This window comes from Coloeus monedula (assembly GCF_965178545.1).
Source record: "Coloeus monedula genome assembly, chromosome: 6".
Taxonomy (NCBI): Eukaryota; Metazoa; Chordata; class Aves; order Passeriformes; family Corvidae; genus Coloeus; species Coloeus monedula.
The window spans coordinates 41,880,017-41,892,551 of NC_138786.1; the positions used below are offsets into that span (position 1 = coordinate 41,880,017).

The 12,535-nt window shown below is 41.9% G+C and overlaps 1 protein-coding gene across 8 annotated transcripts in view; it reads left to right on the plus strand.

The window, feature by feature from the left end:
• Nucleotides 1-12,535, plus strand: part of TTLL5 (tubulin tyrosine ligase like 5) — a 130,077-nt gene that overhangs the window by 95,507 nt on the left and 22,035 nt on the right. For all 8 annotated transcript variants that reach the window (XR_014226539.1, XM_082284295.1, XM_082284294.1 and 5 more), the window contains one exon: nt 9,575-9,752. Coding sequence is in view for 7 of the 8 variants with exons in the window: in XM_082284295.1 (XP_082140421.1) it covers nt 9,575-9,752 (178 nt within the window). In the remaining variant the exon portion in view is untranslated. The remainder of the gene's footprint in view (nt 1-9,574; nt 9,753-12,535) is intronic.

Genomic DNA, 12,535 nt, shown 5'->3' on the forward strand with positions numbered 1-12,535 from the left:
AGCAAGGACCCAGAGAAGTGACCTTCAGTTCTTGTTTTGTATTTTTTTGTCTTTATTTCAGCAGATAGATATTATATGACTTCAGTTGTATTACTGAATGGTAGCACAGTAGATGCATCTTACTGGTGCCATGCTGCTTCTCTGCCTCCTTTACCTGGAACATTTATCTTAATATAACTGTGGCCAGCTGGCTTTCAGGTGACACTTTCCGCAATCCCTGATAGTTGAATTTGTAGATGTTTGCTCAGGAAGTACAGAACAGATTCTAGCCTCCCCTTTAGGTGTATAGATTATAAATGTAGAGTTATTGCTTCTTTTGTGAAATTCTCATATCTGGCTATAATTCTTGAGATGTATAGTCATGATGTCAGGCAACTGTATACTTCAGCTGCACTGTCCCCATAGACAGACCATCTAAGCTGCCAGATTTATCAAGTCTTCTCTAAGACACACTCATAAGAGAGTCTTCATCTACCACATAACAAGGTGATAGTTGTACTGGATGTCAAGCCAAGTTAGTTATTTTAATTAATTTCAGTGCTAATTTTGTGGAATCTAGAGGCTTGACATGCTCTTTAGAGGTTTCAGCGTACTAGATATTTAATATTTAGACAACAAAATAGCCAGAGTTAAGTGCATGAGATGTCTCTACTGCATGGTCATACAGCACTAAAAATTTTATCTGGGCCTCAAGTGGTATGAGATCTGGACAGCACATCCTAAGGAATCCTTAAGGCCCTCTAGTGTAGCACCATCCTGTGCTATGTCTTTCGTTGTACTGATGGTGACAGGAGCATTTAGCTCTGGGCAGGGGCAGAGCTTTGAGTACTCTCCCCTATCTCATGAATCCTAACCCTGCAAAACTCAACAGCCTGTTTTTTATGTCTGTTTATTCTTATCAAGTACTCTAGATTTCACCAGTTTAGCCCAATTGTAACTTTTCACTTGCCTCTTGGGATTTAAAGAGGAGCCTGAGCTTCTTCATTCCCCATTTTCTTACTCACTGGGATCTTGCAGCTGCTGCTTGAGCACATACAGTGAAGAGCACCACACTCTGGGAAAGCTTATGCAGGAGGAAACTTAATGGAAAATATGAAAGGAAAAAAATGTGTTTGATGGACTTTTAATATAAAAAGGGGTAAGAAAAGAAAAGGAGGAGGGGGAGATTTATTCACTGTAATAGGAACCAAATGTTGGCTTGGACAGCAGCTACAGTCTCACTCTTTCCCTGTAAACCCTGTGAGCAGCTTTTCAAAGACAATTACAGGGTGCAGGGCTAATTTAGTGGTCCTGACTTAACCCCTGCCTCTCTAGAGAGAGGTAAGGAGTATGGGTTTTCAGGAGAGATTAGTGACTTTAATTACAGGCTCAGTCAAAAGTATATTCTAGACAGATAACAGTGCCTGTTTACTGTTTTCAGCCTTGTGTGCTACTGCTGATATCCACCCATAAAATGCAAAGTCTGCTTGTGTAAAGCACTAAAAAGGGCTTTATGTCTAGAAATAAATAGAGCCTGTAAGTCTTTTTCAGTTTGGTTTTCAATAAACTTGTCTACAGTGAAAGAGAAAAAGTAGAAGAATGTCGTTACAACTCATCTTCATCAAGTTGGTCCACTTGATTCATGCTAGGCTTTTACAGTGGAACCTCTTCAGTGAGGAGCACCTTTCCTGTCTATAAGTGGTTCCATACTGCATCTAATTTTCTTGTCCTTTGGCTTCTGTGAAGTGTGTATATTCACTTCAGAAACTTTGCCTGGACTAGAATTAGTGATCAAATTTAAGATAGCACTTAACACATGTTCTTAGTCTGAATGACTTACCTTAATAAAAGCAGATCCAGACAGTACAGTGAGGTAAGTTCATTGGGTTCACCCTGCTCTGGCTGAACTTCCTTAATTAATTAATAGCTTGAATTTGGGGCTGAGTACGCGGGACCACACAACACAGTTCAGGCAGTTGCATGTCAGAGTTAAGCGGGTAATCCTCCCCAAAACTTCCTTATGAGAGCAAAATGATACCAGGTTTCTGTTTTAGTCTTACCATATATATGTCTTGCTGTTAAAATATTTTTGCAGGCTGCAACTATGCTTGCAGGTGTGGAAATACGTGCAAGAAACATGAAGCCAGAAGTGCCTTCCACTCAGTAAAGCTCAACCCTGTGTTTGCACTAATTGAGGGTAGAAAGGCTGTGTGATTTTTGTTAATCTAGATCACTTGGAGGAGATATGCTTAGTTACCGTCATTACTTCTCCAGTGACCTGATGAGCCACAATAGGATGAAGACACTGAACTTTGCAGTCAGCTGGCTGTTGGTTATCTTCTTGATTCAGCATTTCTGCTAGTGAATTTCAGAGCTGCCATGTGTAAAAAGAAGAAAAAGTGTTGTTTACCTGCCAAGTATTCCCCAGATCAGAGAGATTGACAGTATTTTGTAGCAGGCATGAAGCCAAGGATGCTACTAGGGGCCCAACAAAAATTGTCTCCACTGAAGGGTAAATATTTGATTTAATTTGCTGAGACTGGCAAGTTTAGTTCTTCTGAAAGTAAGAGACTGATAATGCCAGCTAAATCCAGGAGTAGCTGAGATAGGTTAGGCCTTGCCTGAAGAGGTTTTCCAGTGCTCCCTAATCTTATTCTGCCCTTCTCCTCCTAGGCTATCAGAAGGCTGTTTTGATGCACCTCATTTCTAACCTAGCAGGTTAGACACTTAACACTCATGACATTGCCTCATGATGATGTAAAAGGCATTTAATTCCTGAACTGCATTGCCTTTGTTATAAGAAAATACTTATGTTCCAAGACCCAGGTTTATCAATGGCAAGGAAACAGCAAGAATAATTTTCAGAAGCTAGGAAGCAGGAACTAAATTATCCAGCAACATATACCAGAAAAGAAGGAAGCCTGTGGACTTCGATAGTACTTGTAGAAAAAAGTGAAGGAGCAAGAAGGCAGTGGGCTTTCCTTGTATAGCTATTGTGCATGCACATCTGGAATAATAAAGTGGAAAAAGTTCACAGAAAAGCAATGTGCAGTCAAGGCCAGAAGGGACTGAGTTGAGGAAAAAGAAGGGAGTTAAGGGTGCCAAGGCTGGCTGAGCTCAAAGGAGACATAGTTCTGGTAATGAAGGTTTAGTCCTGAAATAAGAGGAATGTCATATAATAAAACAGAGAAAATTTAAGTTTAATTGGGAATGTTGGGGGAAATTCTTGACACTGAATGCATAGCTGCGTGTGGAGTTGTGCAGCTGAGTGTGACACATGGACTCCTACAGCCACTGAAACGTGTTGATCCTGCAGCACAAGGGGATAATTTGGATGCTTTTCCTCATGTATTTGTTTCTGAATAAAATTCTTGTAACAATATCAGTTCTCTCAGCTGAAAGGGAGAATTGTAAGAATAGCAGAGGGGGACTCCTGACATTTGCTAGATATTATGCATATTAAAATGTCCTGGAATGCTTGAATTGTTCCTCTGGTAACTCTTACATTTAACCTGTGAATGGATTTGGAAATTGTAGTTAAATCCACAAAACTTTTCATGTTCTTTGCCTAAACCGACTCAGTCCTAAGACTTTGCACATGTATGTTACGCAGCTTCTGTTTTCTCATGGCACAAATACATGGAGGTAAGAGCCCCTTCTGTAGGTAAAATAGCTTGAGCTGCTGGGAAACAGGGGAGCTGAAGAACTAAAGGTGAAACTATTTCAAGATGCCTCATCACTAAGAGAGGAAAGTTTGATTGATGGTCTGTGACAGAAACTTTCTTGCATCTCTGCACCACTTCTACCATGGGAGACTGTACTTGTCACTTTGAACTGGATGTGAACCCAAAATGCAGTTCTGCAAGTTGATTGTGCCAATGCAGCCTTAACAAGATGCTCATTAACTTTAAAAGCTTTTCCTTAGCTTCTCTTGAGGAGTACAAAAGTAGATTGCAGGTCAGGTGATGGCATCCTCATTTTATACAGGCCAGCTGCTTCCTGCCCCTTCCCTGTCTTCAAGTACCTGTACCATGGTGAGTTCTGGACAGCTCCCAGTGCCTCAGATCTCCAAAATCCCAGGCTTAGCTCTTTTAGGTATATTCAAAATGCTTTGTTCGCCCCTGGTGTTTAGTGAAACTATTTTTCTTTACCTTTGTAACACAGCTCATGCTTATGTTACAAAGCAGGAGGCTTTTAGAGGCTTGCATGTTCCAGCAATCAGAGCTACAGTCCATGCTAAAATGTAGACTCTTGCTGACTAAACTGCACCAAAGTTGCTCTTTCATAGACACTCCTGATAACAGCAGATGCCAGAAGCAAACCATTCTCAGAGACTTGTTGCTCTGTTTTTCAGTTTTTAATTTATTGCTTTTGAAGCTGAGGGGAAGGAAAGAGGGAGAAAGACAAAGAAAGGCCTTGAGGCAAGTGAGAAGCCCAACACTCCTGCATCCCAGCCAGGCCCCCAGCGTCCTGGGCTTTATCCCACTCTGTTTATCATTGCCCTGTAGCCAGCCCCAATCTAGGACCTATTGTTAGGGATGGAAGAAACACGCAGTGTGCCAAAGAAAATGTTCTGTGTTTTTCTGAGTGCCTGAACATAAGTCAGCAGGATGCTGGGAGCTGCCACATTAGACAGAATCATTAGTTACTATGCCAACTACTTTCTAGCAGCTGGTGCTCACCAAGGATTTGTACTGAAAACTTCCTAGACTTGTCATACTGTCTGAATGCCCTGTGGGAAAGAAACTGCTGCCCAAGATTGTCTTGCATTCTTTGGCAAGGTGGGAGCACTGATTTATAAATGCACTGCCAGCAATGGCTCTTGTTCCTCCTTAGCTCCAGCCTTTACAGGAAAAGATGCAAAGTACTTTCATTGTCAGCTTGTTTCCTTGTTTAATAGGATAATAATTATTTTTTAGTTTGCTAGACCTCCAGACATACTGATTTCTGCTGTGATCCTATCAGTTCTCACAAACTAAGCAGGGTTAAACAGAGAAATATTCTTCATGAATGCTGAAGCTTCATTTACACAATAATTTGAGCCTAGTTTCAATGGGATGTAGACACTTTTCAAGTATTTCAAAAGTGCCTGCTTAGTGAGTGATATATGGAGAACACCAGAGTACTTCATGAATTGGTATTGTTGCCTGCCACACAAGAATCGGTATCAAGCAAGTGCCCAGCTGTGCCATTGGAAGAACGCTTCAGTTGAAATATAAATGTAAGCCTGATGTGTCATTCTTTTAGTACAGACTTGCTGTTTGTCATACGGGTCTTTGGAACTATGAGATCCTCAGTGACTGGTGTTCTGGGGTCTGGTCTTGTCTACAGCTTTAGTCCTTGGAATTCCCTTCAAATTCTTTTGAAGTGGAAACAGAAGCCAGCTCTCTCCTTTCTTGTAAGAGCTGATAATCACACCCCTTCTGTATGAAGACCAGATTTCATAGAGACTTTTTTTTCTGTAATCAATGAACAAATGCATTAACATTTTATTAGTATTTAGTATTTTAGTATATTGACATTAGTTTCTAGTACAAGTGTAGGTAGTTGATTGCATAAAGGTTGCTTACTCTAGAAATGAGCTAATGAATTGGAAAACGGAACAAGAGTAGAAAGGTAGTTTGGAACTAGAAAACCTAGAGATGAACGTATGGTGTCCTAGCCTTTTTAGACTGGATCCTGAGCATAATTGCATGGGGATGTGTTGAAAATGGTCTCAGAAGCAAACCTGTATCTTTTGTGGTACAAAAAAACTGCAGCAGAGAGGTTGTATGCTGTCAGTGAATTTGAAGAGGGAATTCTGGCCCAGCCTTTATGAAAACTACAGTTGAAAGAAAGGAACGCAGTGGGTTTCTTGCCAAAAACACTGAGTAGCCCGAAGAGCTGCTGGAAGGACAGAATCTTGCTTACAACGGATGGGCCATAATGCCAAAGGCTGAGATTTCCTGTGCATAGTGAAGGCCTGAATCCTGGCCAGGTCTCTAAACTAAGCAACTCATAAATAATCCTGAGCAAGCTATGAGAAGATTGCTCACAACCAGCCTGGCTGACAGAATGAAACCAAATCTTTTCTGGTGGCACAGGCAGGAATTTCTGTTTCCCATTTGCATGTGTGTGCATCTGTGCCTAAATCTGTTGTCTGTACATGTAAAGAAATGAATCATTACTGTTCAAGCAATAATCCTGATTTGAAAACAAGCAGGTCTGTGAGTACTGACTCTACAATCCTCATTTCCATTAGGGGTGTGGAGGTTTTTTTCTGGTTATTTTTAGCTTTGCCTAAAACAGTGTGAGTTGTGAGAAAGCTTTTAATTCAGTTTGGAGTATTTATACAATCTCCCTAAAGAGTGAACTCTTTAGTATCCATTAAGGTGTGAGGTCCTCTACAGCTGTTTTGCAGCCTTCATTATGGTGCTGAACCTGTTGTAATTTTCTTAGGCAGAACTAATTTCTGCTTAAGGGTGCAAAAGTGCTGTCATGCTTTAGTAAATCATCCAACAGGCAGAGACTGAGAATAGGAGATGCTCTGTGATGCATTCCTGTGAGCATGGCAGATAGACTGAGAGCTGGAGCATGTCTCTGGCAGCAATGTATTGAGTCTCAGATCCTAAGCCCTGTTCTGTACCAGGGCAAACATTGCCTTAGATGTAATATCAGCACTTGATAATACGTTATGTGGGGACTTGTCTTCGTTTGAGACCAATTGGGAGGAATGTCCAAAATGAACATCCTCTGGTAGAAGGCAGGTTACAGCCATCCCTCCCCCACCAGGTTTGGAAAAAATTTTCCTCAGAGGAAAGTGAAAACAACTATTTATTTAACAAGCAAAAGTGCATGCAGGCACGGGAAAAAGACTAATGTCTAATAACAAAACCTCTCGCTGTGGAGAGAGCCTGGTAAAATTCGAAGTCTTTGTGGTGTGGCTCTTTCCTCTCCAGAGCTGGGGTTCAGCATGGGCCCCTCTGGGCCATGGTGTAGGGTCTCCCAGTGATGTTCTGATGTTGCTGAACAGTCTGGAAGAGAAGAAGAAGAATCCAAAGTCCCAGAAAAACCTCTTTCCTCAGGTAATGAACAAGAAGCTAGCTAAAAAGCAAGAGAATGCCACTCTCTTCCCTGCTGCAGAAGCCAAGAGCTGAGAAGCAAGCGAACAAGTTATCTGTGTTTTTGAACACAGCGCTGAGGGAATTCCACTGCCTTCCCCCACCCCGCCCCCTCTCAGGTCTGCCTTCAATACACAGAAAGGCAAAGGATTCGTGTCTGGGCATAGAGCAGGCGATAGGGGTACAGCATCATAAAGTCACCCCAAGACAGGACTTCACAAAACTGCAGATGAAATACCTCTTTATGAAAGTGACCCCAAGACTGGCAAATACACTGGCTTTCTGTTGTCAAGTATTGTATGTTTGTATTATAGAAGGTTGAAGTTATGTTTTGCAGCATAATGCATAAATGCAGAATAATGCATTTTTTTCGATTTCTGCCTGTAAATAAGGAAAACGTGTAGAAGCCAACAGAAGCATATTCAATCCAGAAGGATTCTGCAGGCCATAAGGATAAAATCTACTTAGGCAAGCAACAGTGTTTTCAATGTAGTGTCTGTTTTGTTGTGTCACGTGGAGAGAAGGTATTGGAACCACAAGGAGTTGCGTACAAGACTGTGCTGCAAGAAAATGTTAGTCAAAGTTATTGTGGTTTTGCTTGGTGTTTTTAAATTTAGTTCTTCCTAAAGGATTAATAATGTAGTTTCAACAGTGCTTTCCTGGGTAATTTAAGCCAGGCTTACCTGGGCAATATTATGTCCAGTATAATGATTGAAACAGAAAAAGTGAATTAGCAGGCTAGAAACCCAGTGAGAGCATTTGAGAGTTCATTGAATTGGACAAAGGTTGGAGAAAGATAGCAATCCCAGTGCATTTTTTAAAAAATCAGTCTTAAGTATCTGTAATTCTGTAACAGTTAATCCTTTGCCAGATACCTCAAAACAAAAGAAATGAGAATCAGGCAAATGTTACTATAATTTTGCCATTTAGATAGTGGCCCTCAGAATACCACAGACTGCAGTCATTGTACATCATCTCTGTGGCACGAAATCTGGCTATTGGCAGGTCCAGTTTTAGTGGAGTTTTCATTTATATCAGTTTTGTCTCTTGACTGTTACGTTTTAGAAATGATCACTTGATCCTTAGCCTCATAAGCATTCTTTTGGATCAAAGGATTAATTTTATGTATTGCAGGTTCTGAACTGGAGGTAGATATGGGAGGAGTTGGAACAGATGTTAGTTTCTAGAATTAATAGTATAACTTCAGTGAATAGCTTAAAGAGTGTTTGACTGAATTATTTTATTTCTGAATATTTTAAGTGTTTGCAATGACAAAGTTTTTGGGGGAAGGAGCAACACATTCAAGGCAAGCTGTGATATGTTTAAAGAATCTAGGTTGTAAGTTTTGATAGGTTCCTGAGGCAAAGAGATTGCAGTTAACTTGCTTGCAAAAACCATGACCTACACGCCAAATTGTGGCATGAAAGACACCAATTATCTTTTAAGTCCCAGTTATGTATGATGTGGATAGGAAATAAAAGGGAAGTCTGCCCTGGGAATCCAAAGGAAATATTTGAAAGTAGTGTTTGAGAGAAATGTGACAGAGATCAACAGACACTTGGGAAGCTCAGGCATTGAGGCTTGAAGGTTATATTACCCAGTGTCAGGATTCAGTGGGTCTTACAGCATCTGTCTTGTGAGCACAGAATGTGTGAATTGCTGAGCCATTGTAGCCTCTTCAGGACACCTCGTGGCCCTGTCAGTCTGCCACCTGCTCTCTGCAAAGCCCCTCAGCCTTGTGTAGAAGTGTGTTGGTGCTGCCTTCTTGCCAAGGCTTACAAACTTCAAAGCAAGCCAGTGAGCTTCTGTTGGTACTTATCATGTTGCAGGCCACAGCTGAACTCCTACCATGTAAGCCTGGGTTGTAAGAGCTCCTGCCTCTTTGCAGGAGGCCTTTTGTCCTTTGGGAAAGGATTGCATTGCTGTGAGGATGAAAGTAATGAGCCTATCTCACTCCCCCCAGGCCTTTTGGATTGTAACTGTATGGAGTCAGTAGGTATCCTAGTTGCAACCTCACCCAGCCAGTCCTTCCTCCTCTCTGGATGTTGTACTGCGTGTCTGTTTCTATTCCATTGCCACTGCAGCATGTATGTGCTTAGTGTAAGCCTTGTGTTACTGTATTAAAGTCTCTACAAATCCAAATAAGTAATTATCTCATTAGTGATGGGAATCAGTCTTTTTCCTGCTGCTATTCTTGCCTGTCTTCAATGCTAGTCAGCCACAGAAATGATCCAGTTTAGAGTTTTTATTCTCCGCTCCTCTTTTCTCCTCAAGAGAATGTCTAGCAATATAGTTCCAGCCTGGAATTCAAGAAAGGCCTTAGCAGGAAGCAGTTGGCACATGGCACCTCTAGCAGGTGTTGTGCTTGCTAAAGCCACATAGTGCAAATTCATAGCTGGCTAAATATTAAGAGATTTTTTGTAAGAAGCAGTGCCTCATAGACAGGAGTCCTTGTATGCAGAGTGGTGAAAACATGACGACTCTTCTTTCCTCAGGGCGCTAGAGAATCATCATTTTGCCTTGGAAGGAGAGATGGAGAACAGTGTCTACAACAAGGTTACACGGGGTCCTCTGGCACATCCCAACTATCACCTTCAGTTTGCTGTGCAGCAACTTCAGCAGCAGAAACTTCAGTCAAGACAGCTGTTGGAGCAAAACCAAGCACGGCAACAGGTAACTAAGAGAAAAACCTGCCTGGGATGTAGCAGTGCTGACTAAGTCTTAGATGTGCAGAAAAACCCAGAGACAGTACATAAGGCACAGATTTTGTGAAGGAAGTTGCTCTTAAAGTGGGTTGCAACAAAACTAGTATTACCTGCAGTGATTTTGTTAGCATTTTCATGCTGTGGTTCGCAATAGCTTCTTCCATTACTCTTAACATCTTAAGAGCTGGAGGAAATACGAGAAAGGGCTTGTATTACTGATGTTCTGGATGACACCTAGATGCCAAACGTGGACCACTGTGGAACAGCATTTCCATTCTGCCTGGGGAATCTTTTAAGGTTATAATGACTTAATTGATACACTTGTTACCTTACTTCGTTATTATGGGGAGAGAGATATATTCTGAGTGATGTCTAAAAGGCTTCCCTGCTAAAAGGAAGGAAGCCTTTGGGTGAACAAACCTTCATTCTAAACAGCTTGGTCTCCAGTAGCAAGGAGCTGTTTGTTCACAGTCTGGCATGACTGGACTCCCATGAACAGACCTGACCTGTTCAGACATGGAGGTCTGAACTCCCACTCTCCCTCCTGTGAAGCAGATGAGTCATTAGTCAGGGTCCTTGAGAATAGGTTATGGGCAAATTGCCCTCATCCTTTTCTGGGAGCATCTTGAAGGAGAGGCCCTTCTGCTTTTTGCTCCACGCTCTCCTTCTTTCAAGGCCCTTACTTAGCCATGTAATTTTCATCCTCAACTTCTCTCACCTACAGTCTTCTCACTCCCACTCCATGCAGGAGGTCTTCCTTTCATCTCTGTCCACGGGGCTCTGGGCAGGCAGATGTGGCTGCTCACGAGCTCGGGAAAGGGCCGTAAACTGGCTTGTGCCTGTGAAGAGGCTGGAGCTGGCCATGGGGCTTGGCTGAGCCCTCTTCTAACTGCTGACATTGAGCTGATGTTATTCTTGGCCTGGGGCAGAGCCATTACTCAGGAGTTTCTGTTAAAATGATTCTTTGTTAAACCTCCTCTCACCCCCACAATGTTCCCCCTCCTTTCTCTCCCTCCTTTCTCCTTCTGAGCCAAGCATTTTAGAGTTGCTGTATTGAGGCTATTGCCATGCTGCAGGGCTTAGGCTGCACTGAATTTGACATTAATGGGGAAAGATACTTGGTGAATATGGGGGCCTTCAGACTTTCTGTCATGAATAAAATGTTACCTTAATAAAATGATTGTCTCTTGGGCACTTCCTGTCCAAGGCGTTGTATGGAGCCAGCCATCTCTCCTCTTTCAATCACAGTTGCATGGCTCCTCTGATGCCCCCTCTGTCAGTCACAGCATTACCCTCATCTTCCCCTGCACCCTGTCTAGCTTTCTGTCACTGACCTCTTCCTTCTGCTAGTTAGCTTCTCAGACTTCAGTCCTTTAACTTGGCCTTTCTAAGAACTGCCTTCTCTTTTCTGCTGCTTATGCATTCTCTGACCTGCATCTTCCCGTCCACACTGCTTTGACTTCTGCACCACCCTTTCATACTGACCCTCATTTGTCCTCCCTTTTAAGCTAGAGTTCATGTAGCTTATCCTAGCCTGTGTGGCTTTACCACATTTCCTTGTCAATGTCACCTATGCTACCTATCTCCCATTGCCTGCTGTTTCCTATTTCTTCCTTCCCATGTACTGAGATCTCCATCCTTTGTTGTCTTGTCTGCCACATTCAAATTTGTCAGTCTCCCCTGAGCAGAAGAAATATATCCCCCAAGATTGAAGGCCTATCACTTGGAAGAGTGTCATCATCTCTCTGTTTTGGGGAATGCATGCAGGATATCTCCAAGACTGTTTCATCTGATTATTTAGATTCTTGTTGTGGTTAGAAGGCAGACTAGCCATTTGTCAGCAGCTGAAGTACATATATTAATTAATATATCTTGAGGCACACCCTGAGTGTGGCGTGACCATGCAACATGACTGGATGCAAGTCTTTCCTTCTGTCTCTGGCAAAGGGACTGGTTACATGTATGATTGTATATATGTGATCAAGTAACAGAAGCACCATAATTAATAACACAGCAAATGCTTCTCCTGTACATTAACCAATTCAATATGTTGGGGATGAGATGGATGCACTGGAAAGCATGGGCTTTTCTGGTCAAGTATTTGTGTCATAAGAATCCCTCCATCTACCATGCAGTAGAGCTGTCTTATCATGTGTGTTAACATGAAGGCTTGTTGTGTGCTTTGTTGCAGCACCCACTCTTGGTTGAGCACTTTCCAGACACTTAAGAATGATGATGATTTCTCCAGGCATTTAACAATCTGCAGAATAGCAAATAGCGTGTGGGTGGAGGAAGAGGAATAATAACGAACAGTTTTCACTCACTGTATGCAGAAGTTAGTTCACACAGTGTAGTACAGTAGAAATAGACCTTTGATGCCAGAATAGGTACTTCGTTGCTTGGACAAAAAAAACCCACCAGACTGACTGGATGAGAATCTCACAAAAAAATAGGAGGAGTGATATGGAGCAGGAACAGAGACAGTACAGACCATGAGAAAAGAGAACAAAAATAATAAGGGGAAGAGTTGGAACGTAGAGACAAGAAGCTTAAATCTGATATCAGTAAAATCAAGGAATAAGAATTACAAAATCAAACCAGAAGACAAGAAAAACAGTCTTATAGCAGTATTTTTAATGTTTAAAGGAGACTTCACGTGACACATTATGACCTAGATGTTATTATCACTGCTGCAGTTGGCAAGACAGTTAATATACCATCATTGTTTATTCTCTAATTGTTTCCTGTTCT